Below are 22,738 nucleotides of genomic sequence, written 5' to 3' on the forward strand. Positions count from 1 at the left end.
TTTTTTGAGATGGATTCTCGCTCTGTCACCCATGCTAGAGTGCAGTGGCACTATCTCACCTCACTGCAAGCTCCACCTCCTGTTTTAGGCCATTCTCCTGCCTCAGCCTCCCAAGTAGCTGAGACTACAGGCGCCCGCTACCACGCCCGGCTAATTTTTTTTGTATTTTTAGTAGAGACAGGGTTTCACTGTGTTAGCCAGGATGGTCTCGATCTCCTGACCTCGTGATCCACCTGCCTTGGCCTCCCAAAGTGCTGGGATTACAGGCGTGAGTCACGGTGCCCAGTGATATGTTTCTTAATGTAATTGGCCAGAGATGGCCAATAGATGTCTTCTCCAGTGTTTTTGATCACCAGGTAAGTGCTACTGGGAGTGATATAATATGGTGGTTCCTAAAGTTATTTTTGGTCCCATTTTTTTTTTTTAAAGGCTGTGATAGATTAACAACACCTGCCTTGGATGCAGGAGTTAGGTGAGGCTGCACACATGCGTGGTATTTTCTATTCCTACGCTAGGTTTTGTTTCTGTTGGCTGTCTTCACTAGACTTGAGATGACTTGATTTACAGTAATCCCTATGTGATATAACTAGTCTAGACCTTCCCTTCACCTCAATTCTCAGCTCCACGTTTCAGAAAGCATGTCCCACTCAACCTTTCTCTCCAGTTCATCCTGTATTAATTTCTTCCCATATTAATTCAAAGGGAGTGGACAAGTACCTGGCTGAAAAGAAACAAAGAGATCCCCAAAGTGGTGGGGGCTTCCACATACAATTGACTAATTTTCACTTAACTTTTGGAGGCTAGACATGGGAGAGAGAAAAGCATTGCCCAGTCACAGGTATGGAAGGGAGTACTGGTAGCTGGAAAAACCATATAGAAAACATGATGACCATGTTGAGTTGTTGGTGCTGAGGCTGTGAACTCTTTGGCTTCTTTCTGATGGCCCTCTCGAGAACAATGTATACTATTCTTATGAAAGATTATTTCTCCCAGAATTATAACTCCTCAGAGCAACAGCGAAGTTCTCAGGACCAAAGCCTACTCTAGCCTGAAGGGCTAGGAAGATTAGGATAAGGATAATAATCCAAGAGTCTCGACAATTCCAATAGTCTCTGGATGGCTCCAACATCATAGAAATTTAACACTGTTCCACTTGTTTACAAAATCTAACACTGGCTTAGACATTCTGGACTTTCAGTGAGGGTTCCAGCATCTGATATCCCTCAACTCTTTTCCAGGGTGAGAGGCCCACTTACAGGAAACTTAGCTTCTCACCATGTGGACCCATGAGAATTTTTCTCTTGCAGAAGGGCTAAAAAGTGAGGAGCTATGGAAATGTGGGTCACTTTTAAGGCAGACTGTTTGGTTGTGTGGAATTTTTCCTAACCTAGTTCTACCATCTTGGATTATTCAATGTATAGGATAGAGCAGCAGGAAAAGTAGCAGCAAATGTGGTCCCAAGGCAAGATTTGGGGGAACAGGTAAGTCCTAGAGGGATATTATTACCTCAAGCCTCAAGCAAGGGGCTGACATAATACCTTGACATTGCAATCCTAAGCCATTCTCAGATTGGCCTCGAACCCTGGAGTTGGGGTAAAATCCCCCATGGCAGAAGAATTGGGGCGCTTTGCATACCTTATAATCTTTACCTCTTCCTAGGTCCTAGTTCCCTAGAAGATAGGTGATCACAGACTATTTCACTGCCAATCCCAAAGGACTGTACAATTGTGCATGTCCTACATATTCCGAGCCTCAGGGTGTGAACTATCTTGACATCTCCACACTTGGTCTTAGCAGTTTCTGCAAATTTCTTTCTCCCAAAGATAGTGTTGGCTAGGAGCTTGGGAAAGAAAAGATTGAGTTTATTCCAGTCTCTCTCTACTCATCTCCAGAACTGCCCTCACGCAGATGTTTGTATGGGTGTGTATGCATGCATGTGTACTAACCACAGATGGGCACACTCTAGATATAGAACATGTTTCTTGCTGTGGTTGTGTGACAAATGGCTAGAATTTTAGGAGGCTCTGGGACTGCACACTGTATATGCAATCCATCTCAGACTTTGGGATGGGAATCCATTTCATCATCCAGCATGGCGAAACTTGGTTCATTCACCCCACTGTGTGTCCTTCCTGGGTAAAATTAAAGGCAGACCGGTTGGGTGCTAAGGATCCCTGGTGTGGAGAGGCCATTCCATTGAGCAGCTGACTGTGAAATCAATACCAAAGGGATGCAGGTCCTGGCGTTGGGAATTCTTTGACAACTCCTTGTCCTTCCTTAGCCATGGCTGTATCCCCGGAGGTCTTTCCGGCTGTGTTCTTGGGCCTGGGGGTCCCGACAAGCACAGTCACCTTGTAGGTCACAGGACATAGGGAATGGGGTGACCTGCAGAAAGAGAGAAGAAGCAAATCAGGTGGTTTGGTCTGAAGCAGTAATGATCAGGAAGGCAGTGGAGGGCAGCGATACAATCACTGGATTTGAGGAGCAGAAGGTTCAAGTTCAAGTCATGGCTCTGCTTCTTGCTATATCCTGGTGATAACTTTTATCGAGAGCACCATGATCATAATCACAGCAGTTTTCATTTACAGAGGCACTTGCTATGGGTCAGGCATTTGCTATGGGGTAAGGCAAATGTAATGTACTCAGTGATTTCCAAACAAGAAAACACTTTTGACAACTCTGTAAGACAGATGCTCCAACAATCACCCTTTTATTGATGGGGAAACTGAAGCTCAGAAAGGAATAAGAATTTGCCAAAAGTAATAATGTGTCAAGTCTAGTATTTAAAGTAAAACAAGCTACTTATCTCTGAGCCTCAGGTCCCTATGTAGAACTGATATAATAAGACCCACTTTGTACTGTAAACTATAGGAGCTGAGTAAAATCATGGGTGGAAAATTGTAGTGCACTATAGCAAAGTCGATTAATAGAATTGTGTAATGGAATATCTGATGTATATGTGATCAAGTGAAAGAAAGGATGTGGAAGTGTCCTTTGAGAAACCATAAGTCTCTGCACATATTCATCACTTTGATTTTAGTAGGCAATGATGAAAACAAAAAGCATGTCTCAGGGAAGCTAGAGCACCTTCTGGGAGGCTTGGAATCCTGAGTAGGGAATAGATCGTATGGAGGTTTTGCACAAAATTTGAAGGACCTGGGAAGCAGATTTTAGCATACGAAAAAGTGAGAGGACTGAGTTCAATCCAGTTTCCAGTTCGTTCTTTCATGTGTTCTGTGACCTTGGCCAGCTTTCCTTTCTGAAAACTGATAGGAAGAGCCCAACAGAGCGAGTGTCTTCCCCATCCAGCAGATAATCTATCTTTCCAAAGAGCACAGTGCAGTCCCTGCTTGAGTCCCCGCCTGAACTAACACAAGTAGATTTCACCTCATTGCATCATGACATTTGCATATCACTTTCCCCAGAGAGTCTCCAATCTGCGCAGATGGATTTAATGACCTCATTTGCCTCCTGCCTGGGCAGGGTCTCCAAGTGGTCACGTAGTCTCAGAGGGAATCTTTGTTTCTATCCCTCTCTCATGTACTTGTGGACTCATTCTCAATGTCTAGCTCTTCTTTTTTCTCTGCCTCTTTGACCACTTTCCCTCCCTCCCAACCTCTCTCCATCCTGAAATTTTGCAAAAATTTAAAACGTAGAATGGAAAATCAGAAAGATTTAAGTATACGCCCAGCTCTCTCATCTCCTTGAGACGTGACCTTGAACATGTGACAATTTCTCTGGGTCTCAATGAACTCATTCATTTAATGGGAAAAACAAAAGTGTAGCCCTCCTGAGGTTGTGATAAGGAATACATGAAATCACTCATGAAAACACCTCACACAGTGCTTGACATATGCTAAGTGCTCAATTATTCTCTCTCTTTCTCTTTCCCACTCCCTCTCCTTTATTTTTTTGGTCTATCCTCCCACCACTTCTGTGGCCCATAAGGCAGGGACCAGGTCAATCGTGTTCATTTCTGTTTTCACAGGGCCTAAGCCACAGAATGAATAAATTTCTATGCATTGCTCCATCTCTCTCTTACTCTTTGTACTTATGGCTACCACAAATCTTTGTTTCTCTTCTCAGTTTAAATTCCTAAGTGCTTAATGCTGTGGTAAGCATTTCCACAGTCCCTTTTTCCAAGCAGCACCTCTCTTCTTGCTCACAGCTACTTGCTGTTCTCTGTTTAGGACATTTACTTTCCAGCCTCTGTGACTCTGTGGAATACATCTAGGATATTCCATCTAGAATCTAGAATATTTGCTCCTATTCATTTTACATTGAAGAGAAACACAGAATGTTAGAACTGGAAGTGTCATAGAGAGAAAACCCTCCAGTCCAAACAGGGAAACTGAGGGGGAAAGCCAAGTCAAAATCCAACCACTAGTGTAGAGTGTGGACAGTACTATCATGAAAGCCAAAAGGTTCGGGTTGGGATCCTTGTTTGCTTCACACTCACTGAACGATTTTGGGAAAATCCCTCCACTGTCATGAACTTAGGTTCTACATCTATGAAAGGAGGATTTTTAAAATACCATATTTCATATCGCATTTTTTGTGAGGATCAAGCAAGAAGAAACATGCAAAAGTCCCAGCACATGACCTAACACCTTTGAGATGCTCAGTGCCGAATACATATATGCTGAATCAAATTTCTCACTCACTCGTATTTCACCATCTTTCCTGCCTATTGTCCCCCACCTCCCACCTTCCACACTTGAACAATCTCCTGTCCTTAACTCCCCCATGCTTTATCCATCCCCATCTCCTACCCTTGCTCTCATTCTATCATTAGCACGATCCAGTTACCTCTAATGTCTTCTCTAAAATTCTCTCTGTAACACTTTCCTATTGAGCTCAAACACCCATTAGGGATGGTTTCATGTCTGCTCTATCTTTTGTGCTTTCTGCTGCACCTCACTCAAGGCAAATATTCAAAAAATTATATGTCTTAGAATAAAATCCAAAGTCCTTACCACAAGTTCAAGGCCTTGCATGATCTGATTTCTATATAATTCTCAGATCTTACATGGTTCCCTTCTCCTCCTCACTCTCATTGGCTTCTTTATTTATCGGTTCCTCATATACTCTGTTTTCCTACTTTTGTGTCTTTAGCCACTAATGGTCTTCCACTCTGACTGCCCTTCCCTGGCCAGCTCTTTTTCATTGTCCAAGTCTTTTCTCAACTATCACTACCTCCCTCAGTAGTCTGACCAAAAATATTAGGTTGGTGCAAAAATAATTGTGGTTTTTGCCATTGAAAGTAATGGCAAAAACAGCAATTACTTTTGCACCAATCTAATAGCACCATCACCGTCATACCATATCACAGCATCTTATTTTTACACACTTCTAATACTGAATTACTTCTTTACTTCGATGTCAGCTCCATCTGGGCAGGGACCATGACTGTTGTTGAACTGAGTCTTTATGCATTCAATGACCCCTGAATGAATGAGCAAATGAATGCATGAATATGCAGGCAGAATACAAGTCAGGGAACCTCCACTCTTGCAGCCGGCTGCTGGGTGACTTTAGAGAAGTTACTTCCCTTCTCTGAGCTTCTGCTTCCCTACCTATAATAAGAGTTGATTTTCATAGCTTCTAACTTCCCATCTGGCTGAAAATCCTTCTCAGTCTGAGAAAGGTAGAAGGCAAAGACCTGGCCAGAAAGGAAGTTGAAACATAGAATTTCTTCACAAATCCTGTCTTGAATGCTTCCCTTCCTGCCCTCCCCAGTTCAATCATCTTCTCCAAAATTGCTGGCTGGCAAGGCCTTGCTACCAGTTAGCTTCTCAGGCCTGTCTCGGCACTCTGGCTATGCTGGGGTGGTATCACCTTTTTCTTCCTTCCCCAGGCCAGTCAGGGCAGTTTAAGCACTTCCCAAATAAACACTGAAGGAAATTCAATCAGAATATGACAAGGCCTAGGAGGGCTGGTCTCAGGAGGCCTATCCAGAGCCTCCTTGTCTCCACTACATGCTTGTAAGTAGTATGTTGTAGACTTTACACAGAAACTGTATGACTTTCGGCAAGTCCCTGGCATCTTCAGCCTCCCCATCTGTAAGACAAGAGTCTTTATCAAGACCTTGCAGGGCTCTGGTGAGTAGTCAGTGAAGTCATGTCAGGTTCAGCCTAGCTCTCAGAGCACCCAATGTGGAGGAGACACATGGTGTTTTCTTCCTTCCTGTTGCCTCTTTGTGAACTGCCTGTTCAGAGCCTTGTCTGTTACAAGCTTCCTCACTGATCACAGATATAAAGCTGAGAAGAAAAGGGTAGAGATTTTCAGGTATTCCTAGGTCTAACCTGGAAAGGACTTTGGGACACCTGTTCATGCAGGTTCAAGTGGTGAATATCATTGTACACACACTAGTGATTCCAAAGGACCTTCCACATGCCAGATGATTTTTATATATTAGCTCTCTGACTCCACACCACCTTGTGAGACTATCACTATTAGCTACCCATCTTGCAGATGAGAAAATAGAGGTTTCAGAATGTTTAAAGCAAAACTAACCTGTCCCAGGCCTCAGTACCAGTCAGTGAGTTGATGATGCAGGATTCCACAACCCAATTCAAACACTTGAGAGCTTTTCAGCAAGTGAGAGTAAAAAGAAGGGGGAAAAAAAGGTATTTTCTTCACAACATGAAAAGGCTGACTGCTGCTTTGTCTTTTTAATCACCAATAACTTTTATCCTTATTATGTGCCTGGCACTGAGCTAAACTCAATGTGTATCATTATCTTACTCACTCTGCCCAGCAATGCTAAGAGGTAACTATTCTTACTATCCCCATTTTACGTCTTAAAGGAAACTAAGATGCAAAGAGGTGAATCAGTGGACTGGCAGGTGGCCTGGCACTCCTTAGCACCATGCCCCAGGAGGACGGCAGAGCAGGAGTCAGGGTCCTCTCTTCACAGATGAAGAAACTGAGGCATAGAGAGAAGAATCACATCTTGATAAAATCAGAGCGCTGAGCCCAACTGCCAGATTCTCTGACTCCCCAAGCAGCTCCCCACCTTCTCCCCGAAGCGGCCTCCCAAGAAAACCTACCACCCACAGCATGAACACCATGGTGGCCAGTTTACATTTGGGGATTCTCAGCATCATGTGGCTAGGCTGTCCCATAAATGGCTTGGCCACCCACTCTGGGATTCTGTTAGCAAGCCAGGGCCATGACTGCCAGGATTCTCTCCTTTTTTACTCGGGGCTAGAGATGGTGCTCCAGCACGTGGGTTCTCCCTCTGGGTGAGCTGCTGAGGCTAACACCTCCATCTGTGAGTGTGAGTGGCTCAGGAATGCAGCTGAGGCAACTGTACCACAAGACCCTGGCTGCAGATCCTGTCTAGAGCTGAGAGACATGCAGGGGCTGGATTCTGACTCAGACTCCACAGGGAGGTAACTAGCAGAGCATGGTGGGGGTGCTGGTCGAGGAGGGACAAGAGTCATGTTGTGCTGATGGTCAGAGAGCTTTGACTCTGTCTCCTGCTGGCTGTGGGGGCCACATCACTGGCAGGTCACTTCACCTGGTTGAATCTTAGGGTCTTCACAGTGCTGATGGAAAGATTTCATGAGGACCAAGTACATAAAGGCATGACGCCAAGGACAAGGATTCCCCTGTAAGTTTCTTAAATGTAGGATGGATACAGTACCTGGCATAAAACATGGAACAGTTAATGTATACAGAAGCTTGTTTAAATGAAGATAAAGTGGTCATGTGGATAAATGGAAGATAAAGTGGAAAAAATATGGGTAAAGTGGAGGAAAGCACTGACCTAGAGGAGAAAAAGACGTGTTTGAGTCTTTGCCCTGTTGCTGAATTTGGTGTATGCTATAAGGCAAGTTACTTCCCTTTTCTGGGCTTCAGTTTCTCTATCTGTAAAAAGGAGGTACTAACAGTCCTACCACACAGAAGCATGTTGGGTAAAGTATGAAATGCAAGTAAAGCATTTAGCATAATGCATGGCATAAAATATGGGCTCAATAAATGATGATGCTAGTGGTGATGGTGGTGATGGTTTTGACAGTGAGGTAATGATGATTATGGTGGTGGTAATAATGTTGATAATTATGCTGATAATTTTTTGGGATAGAAGGGCTGGATTCCATCATAGGACCAAGATAAAAGGAGTGTCCACTTCATCCATAAGGAAAAAGTCAGGGCTACATTCCGAAGCGGGGGACCAGGGGAGGGATGGGATTTAATAACATTCCAGAAGCCAATAATTTTTGAATATGGAAGAGTTAGTCTAGTGTGCTTAGCCATCTGCTTGTTGTCTCTTACTAATCCTCCAAGTTAAGCATATCTACTCCCTCTTCTAAAAGGCCTTCTGGGATTCCCTAGACTGGCTCAGTGCTTCAAATTCTCCTGAATACCCCCACTGGCCTCTGGATAAAGTTCAATCTCCCTGGCTTGGGTGATAAAAGCCTTGCTTATCCATCTAGGCTCATCTTTCATCCCTTTTCCCCTTGTACCATGCTCTGGGCATACTCAGGGAATTATAATTTCCTTAACACTTTCCCTAGTGTCTGGGCCTTTGCACAGCCTGTTCCTCTGGCCAGAGATACCCTTTTCCCTCCCACCCCTATCTCTGGTCCTCCCTTACTCCTTTCATCTGGGAAATAACTTCTGGACCTTTCGTGTATTGCCTTTGTTGTTGCCTTCCCTAGGAAACTTCGCTGACCTCCTGACTTGCTGTGTCTCCATGAGTACTTGCTATACTCTAAATGTCTGGTTACTCATCCATAAAACATGAACTCAGTGCAGCTGGGACCAGGTTCTTGCTCATGGCCTAGTACAGTATCTATTACACAGCAGGTACTACCCTAAATTCACTCGTTCAAAAAGTATTTATTTGTGGGTGTTGAGTACGTACTATTGGACAGGAAACATTGAGGTACACTGGAAATTGGAATCTATCAATAAACAAACAAGAAGCACATTCTCATCCTCATTAATTCTGCATTCTAGCATCAAGAGGGGTAGGGGTCATCTGATCATAAATAAATATATTTTATAGTGTGTTCCAGGGTGGTAAGTACTAGGGAAGAAAAAAAAAACAAAACAGAAGGCAAAGCAAATGAGCAAATGAATGTGGGAGTACCAGGGTGATGTGGGGTGGGTGGTCAGTGTTGGACTCATTGAGAACATGGCACTTGGGCAAAGACTTGAAAGAGGTCAAGGAGTGAGTCATGATGATGAATAGAAGAGGGTTCTCAGCCAAAGAAATTGCCAGTGACACAGTGACACAGTGGCAAAGGCTGTAAAGTAGAAGGATGCATGAGCTGAGCTAAGGACAGCAAGGAGTCCAGAGGGCCAGAGGTGAATAAGAAAAGGCATAGACAGTGGGAAGGGGGCAGTCAGAGAAGCAATGTGGGTGGGAAAAGCAAGCACCCACATTTTCCCAAGGGCTTTGTAGGCATTGGGAAAACTTAGATTTTCACTCCAAGTAAAATGGGAAGGAACTGTATGTCTTTGCATTGAGGTATGATGTGATCTGACTTGATTAAAAGGACTATTCTGTGAGGTTAGGAGTTCAAGACCAGCCTGAGCAATATAGTGAAACCCTGTCTCTACTAAAAATACAAAAATTAGCCAGGTATGGTGGCACGTGCCTGTAATCCCAGCTACTCAGGAGGCTAAGACAGGAGAATTGCTTGAACCTGGGAGGCGGAGGTTGCAATGAGCCAAGATTGTGCCACTGCACTCCAGCCTGGGCAACAGAGCGAGACTCTGTCTCAACAGCAACAACAACAAAGGATTATTCTGGCTGCTGGGTCAAGAAGAGACACTGATGTCATCCCCAAGTCAGCTACCCAACACCCAGCCCTTTGTTGATACAGGTTATCACCCACTCTGCTAAGAAGGCTGCTCTCCATGTAATGATGTTGATTATTTTTCCATATCTTATAGAATCAGTAACCTTCTTAGACCAATGACCAATGTGCTACATGTTGGGTAAAATGTCCTTTCTTAAGAAACCATGTTCTCATTTAGGTAGGGTTTAAGATTTAGCAAATTGGTCATTTAGCAAATATTGCAGCCCTACACATAGTTGCCTGAATTGGGTGCACCATCCTGTGCTGAGAGGTGTTTCTGGGATTAACCTCTTCTTATTATCTGTAGGTCTCAGTCTTAACTACCCCTCCGCTTCCTGCTCAATGACCAACTCATCCAGGAAGCCATGTGAAGAGTCCTTAGGCACATTTTTAGAAAGCCTTGGTGTGTTGAGTTCTTAGACAGGAATCTAACTCAAATATCAAGACATGAAAACCCAAAGTGAGTCTGGCCTACCCAAGGTCACAGAGTTAATAAGTCACAGAACCGGGACTATACCCCAACTCCCTAGACATCTATAAGAATCAGTCTCTTAGCAGCCATCTGAAACATGACCACAACTAGTGTTCCAGGCCACCACACCTTAGAAAGCTTTGGTATGTTGAATATGTTAAGGTTGTTTCCCTTTTCTCCCTCACACCCCAACACATGCTTACTTAGAATGATTCCAATTATAAACTCAATATTTTTTGTCATGAAGGGAAACCACTGGAGCGACCATTCTGGAAATCTGCTTTGTATTTGAGGCTCCTCAAGGCTCCAACAGGAAAACAATAAACTGACATCCTGAGAGGCTGAGTCCTGCCCCTTCCTGTCTGCCTCACACTGCAGGCAGGTGTCTGGGTGGGAAATTGTACACCCCTGTCAGACAGAGTTTCCTGCACTGTTTTGCTCTTGTCTGCCAGCTGGGTCCAGGTCACCCCATAAGGCAGATGTGGGGAACAGCTGGTGTCTGATAGACAAATACGGGAGGGAGAATGAAGGGAGCAGACAGTCATCATGCTGTGCCAAGGCATCACAGTGGCCCTAGCCCTGGGAACCGGGAAGAAATTTAGGTGGAAAACTGGCAAGAAGGAAGTCTGGGAGAAGATGCTGAGTGCTTAACTCTGGGCCTGGAGTTCATACCAAGAACTTCATTCCTGGAGGTCTACAAAGCAAGATCACCCACAAGGGGCAGGACAAGATGCTTAGGCAAGACACAAGACCATTGCAAAAGGATGTTTCCAGGGGTTACAGGCAGGTGCTGTGCAGCTTAAGTTCTCTTGGTTTGCATCTTAGCTTTACCACTTGCTAACTGTGTGAACTTAACCCTTCTAAGCCCCAGTTTCATCATCTATAAAGTGAGGATTAAAAAGATAACACCTAGGGCAGCTCACATCTGTGATCTCAGCACTTTGGGAGGCTGAGGCTGGAGGATCACGTGAGCCCGGGAGTTCAAGACCAGTCTGGGCAATGCAGGAAGACCGCTTTCTCTACAAAAAATATGAAAATTAGCATGGTGTGGTGGTGTGTGTCTGTAGTCCCAGCTATTTGGAAGGCTGAGGTGGAAAAATCATTTGAGCTTATTAGGAGGTTGAGGCTGAAGTGAGCCACTCCAGACTAAGTGACATAGTGAAGCTTCATCTCAAAAAAAAAAGAAAAGGAAAAAAGAACAACATCTACAGCAGGGTTATTGTGCTGATGAAATGAAATGACATGTAAAGCAAAGCAATAACTCTTAGCTATTACCATTTGCTCAGAGTTAGGAAATCCTAAATCCCCAACACAGCTCTGTCACCTTGTACAAATGATTCCACTTCCCTCAACCTCAACGTTCTACTTGGCTGAAACATTCTGGAGTTTAAGTGAGAGATGCACAGAGATCCCAACCATAGCCCAGCACATAGTAAGTGTTCAGTTAACTGAATTCCTATAATTTAGAAAGTTGCTTGAAAGTCACCCAGGGGTGTTTCTCTGAGTGCTAGCCTGGGTGCGTAAGGGAAGGGAATGTCTCATGATATGGGACTGGGGCTGAGGGGACAAGTGGGACCTAAACAGGTCCAGCAGGTAAGGGCAGAGGCATGAAAGGAAAGTAACCTCTCTCCTTCTCTGAGAGGCTTCCTACGGTGGAAGATGGAAACAGAAACCAGCACTTTCTTCTGTCCTGTGGATGCCCAGGGGAAACTCCTGTCTGGGCTCCCGGAGATGTCAGGATGATGGGAAGGCTGGGAGACTTATCTTCCCCCAACCCCATCCCTGCTGCTGCTAGGAAAAACTGCTCTCCTCTTTGCCAAGGGAGGGGTCCCACTCCCAAGATTCCCTGGCAGTCTGGGCTCATGGTGAAATGTCTCCAACCAGAATGGGGAGGGTCATGCCGAGGTGTGCTGAGGACATAGGCACCCCGTGTGCTTTCTTCTGAAACTCAGCACCATGCAGGAGAAAAAGCAGAACTTGTGAGACAGACAGAACTGGGTTCAAACTTGGGCTTTCCCACTCACTTGCCAAGTGAACTTGGGCAAGTCCCATATGTACTCTAAGCCCAGACTGGTTCATCTGTGTGATGGGGATAAGAATAGTGACTTCTCTGTGTTGACAAGAGGATTAAAGAGGATTACAGAGGCCAAGTGTCTGGCACAGTGTCTGAAACATGCAGTGGTTCACTTGGGGAAGTCTTGTGTTCTTATTTATTGTCTCCATCTATCACCACCTTTAAGCCAGTCTACTGCAGGGAGTATTTGGGGGTGTCCAAGAAAGAGGAGAAAAGTTTCAAGAAGTTGAAGTTCCCTTAAAAGTCAAACTGGGAAATCTAAATTGTAGGAAGTGTGATTTTAATTTGAGACACTTTTCTTTTCCAGAAGTCAGACTTCTAGGAATCTTGCATCTGAAAAGCCCCAAACACCTGTCTACAACTGAAATAATGATGGCAAAGTCCTATCTGCCATAAAGGAGGCCCTTAGTCTCTCTAATCCACACTTCGTGTACAGTTTTAAGAGATCTTTCCCCTTCTACCCCCAACCACTATTCACCTTCACCAGGAAGACTCCTGCTCCCTCTTCAGATCTCCATGTAAATGTCCCATCCTCAGAGAAGCTTTCTTGGACGTTCATGCTGTTCTCCATAAAATCTCACACTTCCTCATCATTACCTCTTCCACAAAAGTAATTAAGTGCAATAGTTGTGTGGCTCCCTGCTTAATAACAGGCTCTCCTAATAGACTACAAGTTTCACAAGGGCAGAAATACTGCCTGTCCACAACCTGGTCTGGTGCTGAGTACACAGAGATCCTCAGTGGACATTCAACTCATTGGATGAAGGCAGCTTGGCTATCTGCATTCTATACCCTCAGCCAACAAGAAGAAACAAGAATTTAAAGTGGAAGAAGAGGATTTCTTAACACAAAAAGCCCAACTACATTTATAATGTGGGTAGACAAGGAAGAAAAAAGAGTATGAAATGCATCAGAGCTAGCAAAGAACTGGTTCTGGGGTTCCTTAGTGAAGAGTCTGTGCTTATCTCAGGTCCTGGGAGTCTGAAATTGCTGCACTGGAACTCAATATGGGAACAGAGAGCCAAAATGGTGGCTTGGTGTTCAAATAATATGTATATGGTAAAGTTACTATAATAATTTGGAACCTGGCCAGGCACAGTGGCTCATGTCTGTAATCCCAGCACTTTAGGAGGCCAACGTGGGTAGATCATGAGGTCAGGAGTTCAAGACCAGCTTGGCCAAGATGGTGAAATCCCATCTCTACTAAAAATACAAAAATTAGCCAGGTGTGGTGGTGGGCACCTGTAATCCCAGCTACTTGGGAGGCTGAGGCAGGAGAATCGCTTGAACCTGGGAGGCTGAGGTTGTGGTGAGCCGATATCGTTCCATTGCACTCTAGCCTGGGCGACAAAGCGAGACTCCATCTCAAAATAAATAAATAAATAAATAAATAAATATTTGGAATCTGCACCTGAACCTCAATCTCATGACTTCATATTCCCACAATGCACTCCGTAGAGAGAGGAATCCATTTTGGAAAGTTCTCTGTCAAAAAGTCAGCTTCATATTTCATATTTTAGTACATAAGTTACAATAGGTAGGAATGTTATTTTAAATAGAGCTGCTCTTTCTCCAACCATTGGTGTCAGATGGAGCCATAATTCTGTGCAAACTTCTATTTCAAATACAAACTTCATCATCCATTCATGTTCAAAGGTGGTTGACTCCAATGGAAGAAAATAGATAATATTATTTACTATATTCATTTGGAAACAGTTATCAAGAGCCTTAAATATGCTTACACCCCTCCTTTGGCATTTCAATTGTAAGGATCAACGATAAAGAAATAATTAGAGCTATAAAAGTATTTTATGTGCAAAGATGCTCATGAGCATCATTTTAGTTGTAAGAAAAAAGAAATAATCCAAAAGTTAAAAATAAGAGTTGAAGTAAATGGTTATATAAATTATCATACATCACAACCATATAATAAACAACAATGCAGCAAAAAATACAGCTGAGATGTTTATACTACTATCAGATTTTTTTTTTCTTTTTTTTTTAAATTTTGAAATAGGGTCTCACCCTATCGCCTAGGCTGGAGTACAGTGGTATGATCACGGCTCACTGCAGCCTTGACCTCTCTGAGTACAAGTGGTTCTCCTGCTTCAGTCTCCCGAGTAGCTGGGACTACAGACATGCGCCTCCATACCTGGCTACATTATTATTATTATTATTATTATTATTATTATTATTATTATGTGTAGAGACAAGGGTCTGCCTGTGTTGCTCTGGCTGGTCTCCAACTCCTGGTCCCAAGTGATTTGCCCTTCTTGGTCTCCCAAAGTGCTGGAATTACAAGCGTGAGCCACTGTGCTTATGTCTAAGATTTCCTATGCTAAGTAAACAAAACTAAGCAAAACAAGATTGCAAGCTAGAAAGGCAGTGATATACACATAGACAAAAATACTCTCATACTTAACAAAATACACAGAATAAAATACACCAAAATAAAAAGCAGTGGTTTTCTTTGGGTTTTAAGATAATAAGTGAATTCTTTTGTTTTCTTCTTTCTGAATTTTCCAATATGCATTATTTCATAATTAGAAAAAAAGATAAAATTCCTTAACAGAAAATGAATTTTATTGTCCCCTACTTAAGCAAAAATTGTACGCCTTCAGTGTCCTATCAAAAATCAAAACCAAACCGAAACCAAAGAAGGGTAGGCATCTGAAAAGTGTTGCCCACATGGGACTGACTGATCCTGGACAATCCCAGAATTTTTATTCCTCAACCGAAAGATTCAGTAACAGCCATTCGATTAGAATGTGTTCCTTGGGTCTTATCCTATTTGTTCCTGTATTTTGGGTTAGAGCTTCTTTCTTGAAGAAACCAACTCTCCTAAGGATGTTGCAAAATAAAGGGACTGGGATTGGAATCCAGGAACTTCACTCTTTCTATCACTCACTTTGTCACCTGGGACAAATCATTCCTCTTTTATGGGCCTCAGTGCCCCTATTAATAAAATGAAATGTTTGGGCCAAGATAGTCATAGAGGGCTCTTTAGGCATGACTGACTATGATTCTTTGCTTTTCCTGTCTCAGAAACTCAGTTCCCCCTTCTTTAAAATGACACAGATGGAATGATCTTTCAGCTCAGATTGCAGATGAATATAAAAATAGAAATAGTTTTCCATTAACTCATTCATCACAAGAACGCTTCTCAGCCCAGGCTGGCTAGGTTACCACCTCCCTCCCAACTCTTGGCTGGGGCTCCTCACTCTGGTCTCAGTGGCAGTCGGAGAAAAATGGAGGTGGCCACTTTTCTGTGAGGGGTTAACATGCATCTATCGAATGTTTTTTCTTTGGTTTACTATAAACACTTGAATCACTCCTGGGTGATTAAAGAATAAAGAAAAAAATAATATAAAGAAAAAAAAACCTGATAGAAAGAAAAAAAAAACCATGACCATGACCATCTTTCCCTAATTCTACAGGTATGACAAATAAGAGATAATTAAATGCTCATAAGACGGTAAATGACCTCATTAGGGATGTACTATTTTCTCTCTCCTAGACTTCAGCCCTACCCCCTAAAAATGTATGTTCTCTCAGATTTTACCTGCTAGTCTCCTGCTACAGACACCATTCTTTTGACTACCTCCTCACCCCTTCCTCTTATCCCTCAAGTTTCAGTGCAGATGCCTCTTGCTCTGCAGCGCCTTCTCTGACCTCTTGCCTAGCCCCCCAAGCACTTCATCCTTCCTTTCTGAAAGTATGTATTGCAGTTTTATTATCTGCTTCCGTACCTGATTCTAAGCTTTGAGAACCTCATCTGTAAAAATCAACCAGGGCCTAGCCCATGATACTAGTTCAACTACTGACCAAAAGAACAAAAAAAAAAAAAATGAAATAAAGCTTGTGGACAGTGCTGGCACAGTTAGGACAAGGGTTGTCCAGCCATGTAGGAGTGATCCTGGCCCCACAAGCTGGAGAAGCGGGCAGGAGGCAGCTGTTGAGGACTGCACCCTGGCCTACCTTTTTGGTCTTCACTGTGGAGGTGCAGCAATCCCCGCCGTCATAGTTGCAAAAGGCTCGGTTGTTGATGGCATCACAGTAATTATCTCCCATGAAGGGCTGGAAAGTGAGAGAGAAGCAGGAAATGAGGCCTTGTTAGCATCCTGGAGTGAGTGGGAGCTGACGTCTGCAGTCCTTTGGGTGTCTGTCATCTTTTCACAGCCCTCCACGATTAGCTGGCCAGGCTTCACATCCCCAACACCCCCTTGGATAAGTTATCACCTCTACCATTCATAAAGACTCTTATCTTTCTTTGTACCATTCATAAAGACTCTTACCCAGTTTTTTTCCGAGTACAGTTATGCTGAGAGACATACTCTTGTGTGCTTGGGTATGCAAAACCACAAATGAAATGACTTACATCTTCCTGAAAGAGGGCTCATTTTACTCAAAGACATGACCAGGAAACGTGAACCTCCTTCTCCCACTTTTTTCAGCAGTAATTAAAAACTTAATTTATAATAAAATATATGCAAATATGTTAGGAAGCTGAATGTAAACTGCCTCAAGAAGTATTAAAAAACAAAAGATAAAATGTAAGAACTCATAGAAATTTGGCATCATGGTCTGTGTGTGATGGTGGGCTCTCTCTCACAAGGAGAGCAGATATACTTGATGTCACATGTTTTACGTGTTTGTTTTCTTCTTTTGCTCTCCAAACAATAAGTGAGGTAGGTGTTGTTTTTCTCACTCTACAGATGAAGATGTGGAGACTCAAAGACAGGGACTTGCCCAAAATCACACTGGCACAGTCAGAGTAAGTGATTTAAATCTAAGTTGGCTCTATGGTTTTTGTACTTCATCATTCTCGGCTGTTCTAGCATATGCTGATTTATTTCTTTTCTTCTATGTGTTCCTCCACCCCGGGACACACCCAAGATGAAGAAAAGATAATAGAGTCAAGCCTTTATTTATCTGAACCCCAGAGTCTTTTTAGAGGAAAGTCCAAGAGTCTCTTGGATTCCCCAGTCACTTGTATTTCCTAATCCCAACCGCTAGCACATTGTATTCTGTAGTCTGTTTATATTTCTGTAGCTGGCGCAAGACTATGAGCTCTTCATGGACATGGGCAATGTCTAGTTTGTCTTTGCCTCCTAATCACCTCATTTGAGGCTGCACACAACTTTGGCTCTTAGTAATGTTTCTGCAGTGGAATGTAACTGTACTGGCATAGTGTCAAGGGCAGTTGGCAGGGATTGAGGAAACCTGGGTTCTAGTCCTCCCAACCTCAGCCAATGGGGTGGTTACTTCGTGGTTTTGGTTAAGTAGCTTTATCTCCTCTAGGCCTCAGGACTCCCACTAATGAAATAAAGAGGCCAGATTAGTCCAGTGATTTCTCAAAATAGTGAACCTACCCCTCTCCTCACCATCAAATGCAATATTGTGTGACATTTCAACATAGAAAGCAGATGAAAGTGAAACCACTCTGATTAAAGTGCTGGTTGGGGTCTCTAAAGCTCAGTAACTCATTCATGGGAAAGAGACATCATTTGTTTAACACCTTTGCATCCGAGCATGCCTTCTGTGATCCAGTGGTCTCCCCTTCCCATCCTCACTGCTCCAGAAAGAACCAAGCTCCATCCCAGGTGGCATTCCTGGCTTTTGCCTCTGTGTTCCAAATCCCCACTCACAGAACCTTTGCACCCTGAACTCATGATGCCAGATTTCATTTCCTCACTCCACTATTAGAGTCCTAAAAAGATCACAGCTAGACAGAGCTCTAAGAGCAAGGAAGACCTAAGCTCAGGTATGTGGGTATGCATGCACATGGCTGTGTGACCACCAGAATGAACGCATCACATTCACATTACAACAGCGGGGTACAAACAATAAAGGATAAACCCCTTCTTTTCCTTCCTGCCTCAGGAGGTCTGCCTGTGGGCTATGTTGTTTTTTATGTAATAATTGAACAGAATAATGATGGAGACTAATTGTCCCTTCCTTAGAATTAAACGAACTGGCTTGGTAAAGAAGTAGCTAGGGAAAAAGAGAAAAATTAAATGAAGGTGGTACTTTTTTATTTGAGCCCTGAAAAACATTCTCCAGTCCCATCACTAGTTACTCTACCCTATATGTTCTTTCCTGCAACCATACCCTTTCATCCACTTATCCATCCATCCATCCATTTATCTTTATTCAATCTTATGTATTTAATTCCTACTATATGTTACACATTATGCTAAGGAAAGGGATGCAATAGTGAATCGACATAGATATAGTTCCTACCCCTCCAGACCTTATACTTCGGTGAAGAGACAGACTTTAATCACATAATCACACATCTAATTAACTAATTTCAACTCTAATAAGAGCTATGGAGAAGAGGTACGTGATGCTATTAAAGAGTAGAAAGATTTGATCTAGACAGGGAACTCAGGGAAGGTGTCCCTGAGGAAATGACGCTTCAGCTGAGATCATAAAGATGAGTAGGAGTTAATTAGATGGGGGTGGAGAAGAGAGAATTTCTAGAGACAGGGAACAACATGAGAAAAGCTCTGGTACTTAGAGATTTCTCCTGTCTCTGGTGTATCTCATGTTGCTACTTCTACTAGTAACGCATTCAGACAAACGAACCATCCTTCAAGATCTAGCTCAAATGATAGCTCTCCAAAATGCCACCCCTAATAGCCTCAGGATGCTCTGTGCTGCCATAGCCTCTTGTATTTGATTTTGTGATAGCTCTTCAGGATTTTAAAATTATCTCTTTAATTGTCTACATCCTTCACTATAATGTGAGCATCATCCATTTATGTATCCTAGATTGCTAGCAAAATTTATGGTATTTGTGCAAAACTTTATCAAATATAGATTCCATAAATGGTTATTTATTAAAATGCTGGATGGATGGATGGATGACAGGCAATAAGATATCATAGATGACTCAAGGAGAGCATAGTTACTATTTTCACTGGACTAACACCAATATATTCCCAGAACTGGAACAGTATCTGGCATATAAGAGGTTCTCAGTGAAGCTTTGATGAACAAGTGAGTGAATGATCACTTTGGACCCAGCATGATACAGAAAACAGGGGCTCAAGGGTCCCCAAACCCTTTCTTTATCTTGGATACCTCTGGATACTCGAGGCTGATAGTCCCAGAGTTTGTATGTCTTCTAAGCATAATTTTCAGCTCCAGACAAGGCACTATTAGAACAAAGCTAAAGAGGAAAGGAGATGAGGGGCACCTGCAAGGGCAAAAGCGATAAACATCACTGACAGGGCTCAGAGTCTGACAGGTGAGGGTATCTTGGGTCTCACTGCTGAGTCCAAGGAGGGATTGAATTCCGCTGTCACACTGGTTGCCCAGACCGCTGACTCAGCAGAATGAGTGCCCAGGTAACTCAAGCTTTCTTTTCCCAAAATGCTGGACTGATCCAAAGAGATAGAAGTAAGCAACAGCCACAGGGCCTTGGCTTTGATTTTGCCATTCCTAATTGAAGCCTGGGAGAATGGGGTTCCTAAAGTCAAGTACAATGTCAAGTGCCCTCAGGAAATCCCTCAACAATGCAGAGAAAAACATGTATGACCTAGGGACTGTCTTGTGACACAGATTAGGGAATGGATCATAGGCAGGCAGTAGGAGAAAACCACCAGCCTGGACGTTAGAAGAGCGGGCCCATGTTTTGTCTTTGTGGTTATCATGCTGTGCAAACTTGGACATTCCATCCCCTTTCTGGCCCTTGGTTTCTACTCTATACACCAAGAAAATAGAGCTAGATCAAATTAAGAGCCTTCCCAGTTTTGGCATTCCATCAAATTTTAGATCCAGCCACTGCCTGGGTCTCTGTTTACCCATTTTAAAAATAAAAGGTTAGTTGAGATTAGTAAAAGAGTCTTTCTGGTTCTGGAGTTCTAAGACTTTCATCAAATACAAATTTTTCTAGAGCATGGTCTGATCCTTTTCACCTGCATTTTCCTCAGTGGGCTCTGGATGAACCACAGAGATTCGACCATCCACCTGGAAGGGATTTGGGACCATTTTTCACTGCCAGCTGGGAAGAGCCACAAGGGGCAGAGTAATGTACAGAAATGTCTTTGAGTTCCGTGGACAGCCCTCCCTTCAGGACACAGCTGATGTCCCAAGAACCATGCTTCTTGAGTCCTCCCAAGCTTGTCACTGACACACTGAGCCAGATCTCTATAATTCCAAGCTCAAGGAATGGCTCAACTGTGAAGTCATAGAATTTAAGGATTATAAAGGTTCTTCCACTTCAGCTCAATGGTTAGGTGTAAGGCATTCATATTCCTTCTGGGGTTGAGGCATGAGTAAATGACTAAGATGTGGGGCAGAAGGAATAGGTCTGCAAGTAAAGGTCATCAGTAACATGGAAATTAAAAAGAAAACCACCTCACATGACTCTGTAAAGGTTAAATGTAACAATGTTGGTAAATTTCCAACATTAGCATATTCTAGACAGTAAATCATTATAGCCTCCTGCCCTTCCTTTCTTACAGATTCCATATTTTATAGACCACAGGCTCTGGAGCCACAAAAGCCTGTCCTGGAACCCAACTCCATTCCCTATGCTTTTTAATATGTTTCTTTATATCTCTGTGCCTCAATTCCATCATCTGTAAAATGAGGCTGCTAATCCCTGTCAAAGAAGTCTGCTAAATGGATATTTTCAACACTCAGTAGATATGGCAAAGGATAGCCAACATTAATATAACAATAACAATAACAACAGCAGGATTATTTCCAGGGAACTGAGAAGTGCCTTCCTGGTGACTCACCTCACAGCCTTTGACGCAGTGAATCAGAGCAGGGTGAGGATACCACTTGAGACCAGCAGTGCAGACAACTCTCTGTGGGAAGAGGGAGAGAGAGGTCAGATGGGCTTGGGATTGGGAGGGACCCACCTCCGTGTTGGCATCACATTCAACCACCCCACCTCTTCTGGGACCTTCCAAGTCCTGACCTCACCCTGGCTTTTACATGGAGAACTTGCCTGGGTACTTGCAATAACAGGAGCCATAAGATTAAAATAATATTTGTGTTCACCGTATGTGTCATGGTTCTGTATTTCCCTGGCAGGAACAAGGGTTGAGGAGAAGCAGAACTTGGGGGTGGAGACACGATCAGAAAGGCCCTTCAGAAAATTCTCGACCAATGTTCAACCCATTCGTGGAGTTGGGATAAGGTTGGGGGAGGAGGGATGTGTGTGTGTGTGTGTGTGAGCGCACACATGTGTGTGTTTGCGTGTGTATGTGTGCATACATGTGTGTGGCTGCAGCAGGAGGATGGGAGAAAAGTGTGGAGTAGCATTTCTTAAAGCATGAGCTGAAGATCACTTTCATCAGCATTGCCGTGGGAGTGTGTTAAATTACCGGCAGATTCCTCAGACCTGCTTTGGATTTAATGAATTGGATTTTCTGAGGCCAGGCCCTGAGACTGCATTTTAGCAAGCCTATCAGAAGACTCCAATGCACACCACAGTCTGAGAGCAAATGGGCTATTATGAACCAACCTATAGTTCAAAACCCTGGAAAGGCAGAGAACCCCTCCTGCTGTCACCTGCTGCCGTGTCATACAGGTCTGCCCACAGTTCCCTGAGGTTACCCACGGTGAATTCGTTCTTGCTCTTCCCCTTCCCTGAATGCCCTTCCCCATTTTGTCACTTTGAGAATCTTTTCAATGTCTGCTCAAAACTTATGTCTTCTTTGGCACTTTTCCTAGCCCCATCAGGCAGAGCTTATAGGCACTTATTTATAGCCTCCTCTTTAAAAATAATAATAATGATGATGATAATGACAACTAAAATATATTGAGTATATTTGTTGTGCTAATTACTGTATGCATTATCTTATTATTTCTTGCCATGATGCTGTGAGGTGGGCATTAATCTTATGTCATAAGAGAGTAAATTCCCCATGCTCCATAGCTGTTAGGTAGGGAAACCAGGATTTGAAAATAATCAATTATTTCAGAAATGATTTAATAAAGCTCATAACATAAAATCCAACATGATGATATTTTTTAAAGTGGGTGAAAGGAGAAAGCTAAATAAGATTTGAAAGATAACATAGTATCAGGGATACAGCTACCATAAAAATTCTAGAAGCTTGGCCACGTGCAGTGGCTCACGCCTGTAATCCCAACACTTTGGGAGGCCCAGGAGGGCGGATCACAAGGTCAAGAGATCGAGACCATCCTGGCCAACATGGTGAAACCCCGACTCTACTAAAAATACAAAAATTAGCTGGGTGTGGTGGCATGTGCCTGTAGTCCCAGCTACTTGGGGGGCTGAAGCAGGAGAATCGCTTGAACCCGGGAGGCAGAGGTTGCAGTGAGCTGAGATTGAGCCACTGCACTCCAGCCCTGTGACAGAGCAAGACTCCGTTTAAAAAAAAAAAA

General features: G+C 43.3%; 1 protein-coding gene across 1 annotated transcript in view; it reads right to left on the reverse strand.

Annotated features, from left to right (window-relative positions):
* Positions 1-22,738, reverse strand: part of PAPPA (pregnancy-associated plasma protein A, pappalysin 1) — a 247,651-nt gene that overhangs the window by 694 nt on the left and 224,219 nt on the right. The window contains exons 19-21 of the mRNA XM_011950062.1: positions 21,118-21,189; positions 16,343-16,441; positions 293-2,385 (exon numbers count right to left, since the gene is read on the reverse strand). Of these exons, the coding sequence (XP_011805452.1) occupies positions 2,278-2,385; positions 16,343-16,441; positions 21,118-21,189 (279 nt within the window). The 3' untranslated portion in view covers positions 293-2,277. The remainder of the gene's footprint in view (positions 1-292; positions 2,386-16,342; positions 16,442-21,117; positions 21,190-22,738) is intronic.

The sequence above is a fragment of the Colobus angolensis genome, unplaced genomic scaffold, assembly GCF_000951035.1.
Source record: "Colobus angolensis palliatus isolate OR3802 unplaced genomic scaffold, Cang.pa_1.0 Scaffold301, whole genome shotgun sequence".
Classification (NCBI taxonomy): domain Eukaryota; kingdom Metazoa; phylum Chordata; class Mammalia; order Primates; family Cercopithecidae; genus Colobus; species Colobus angolensis.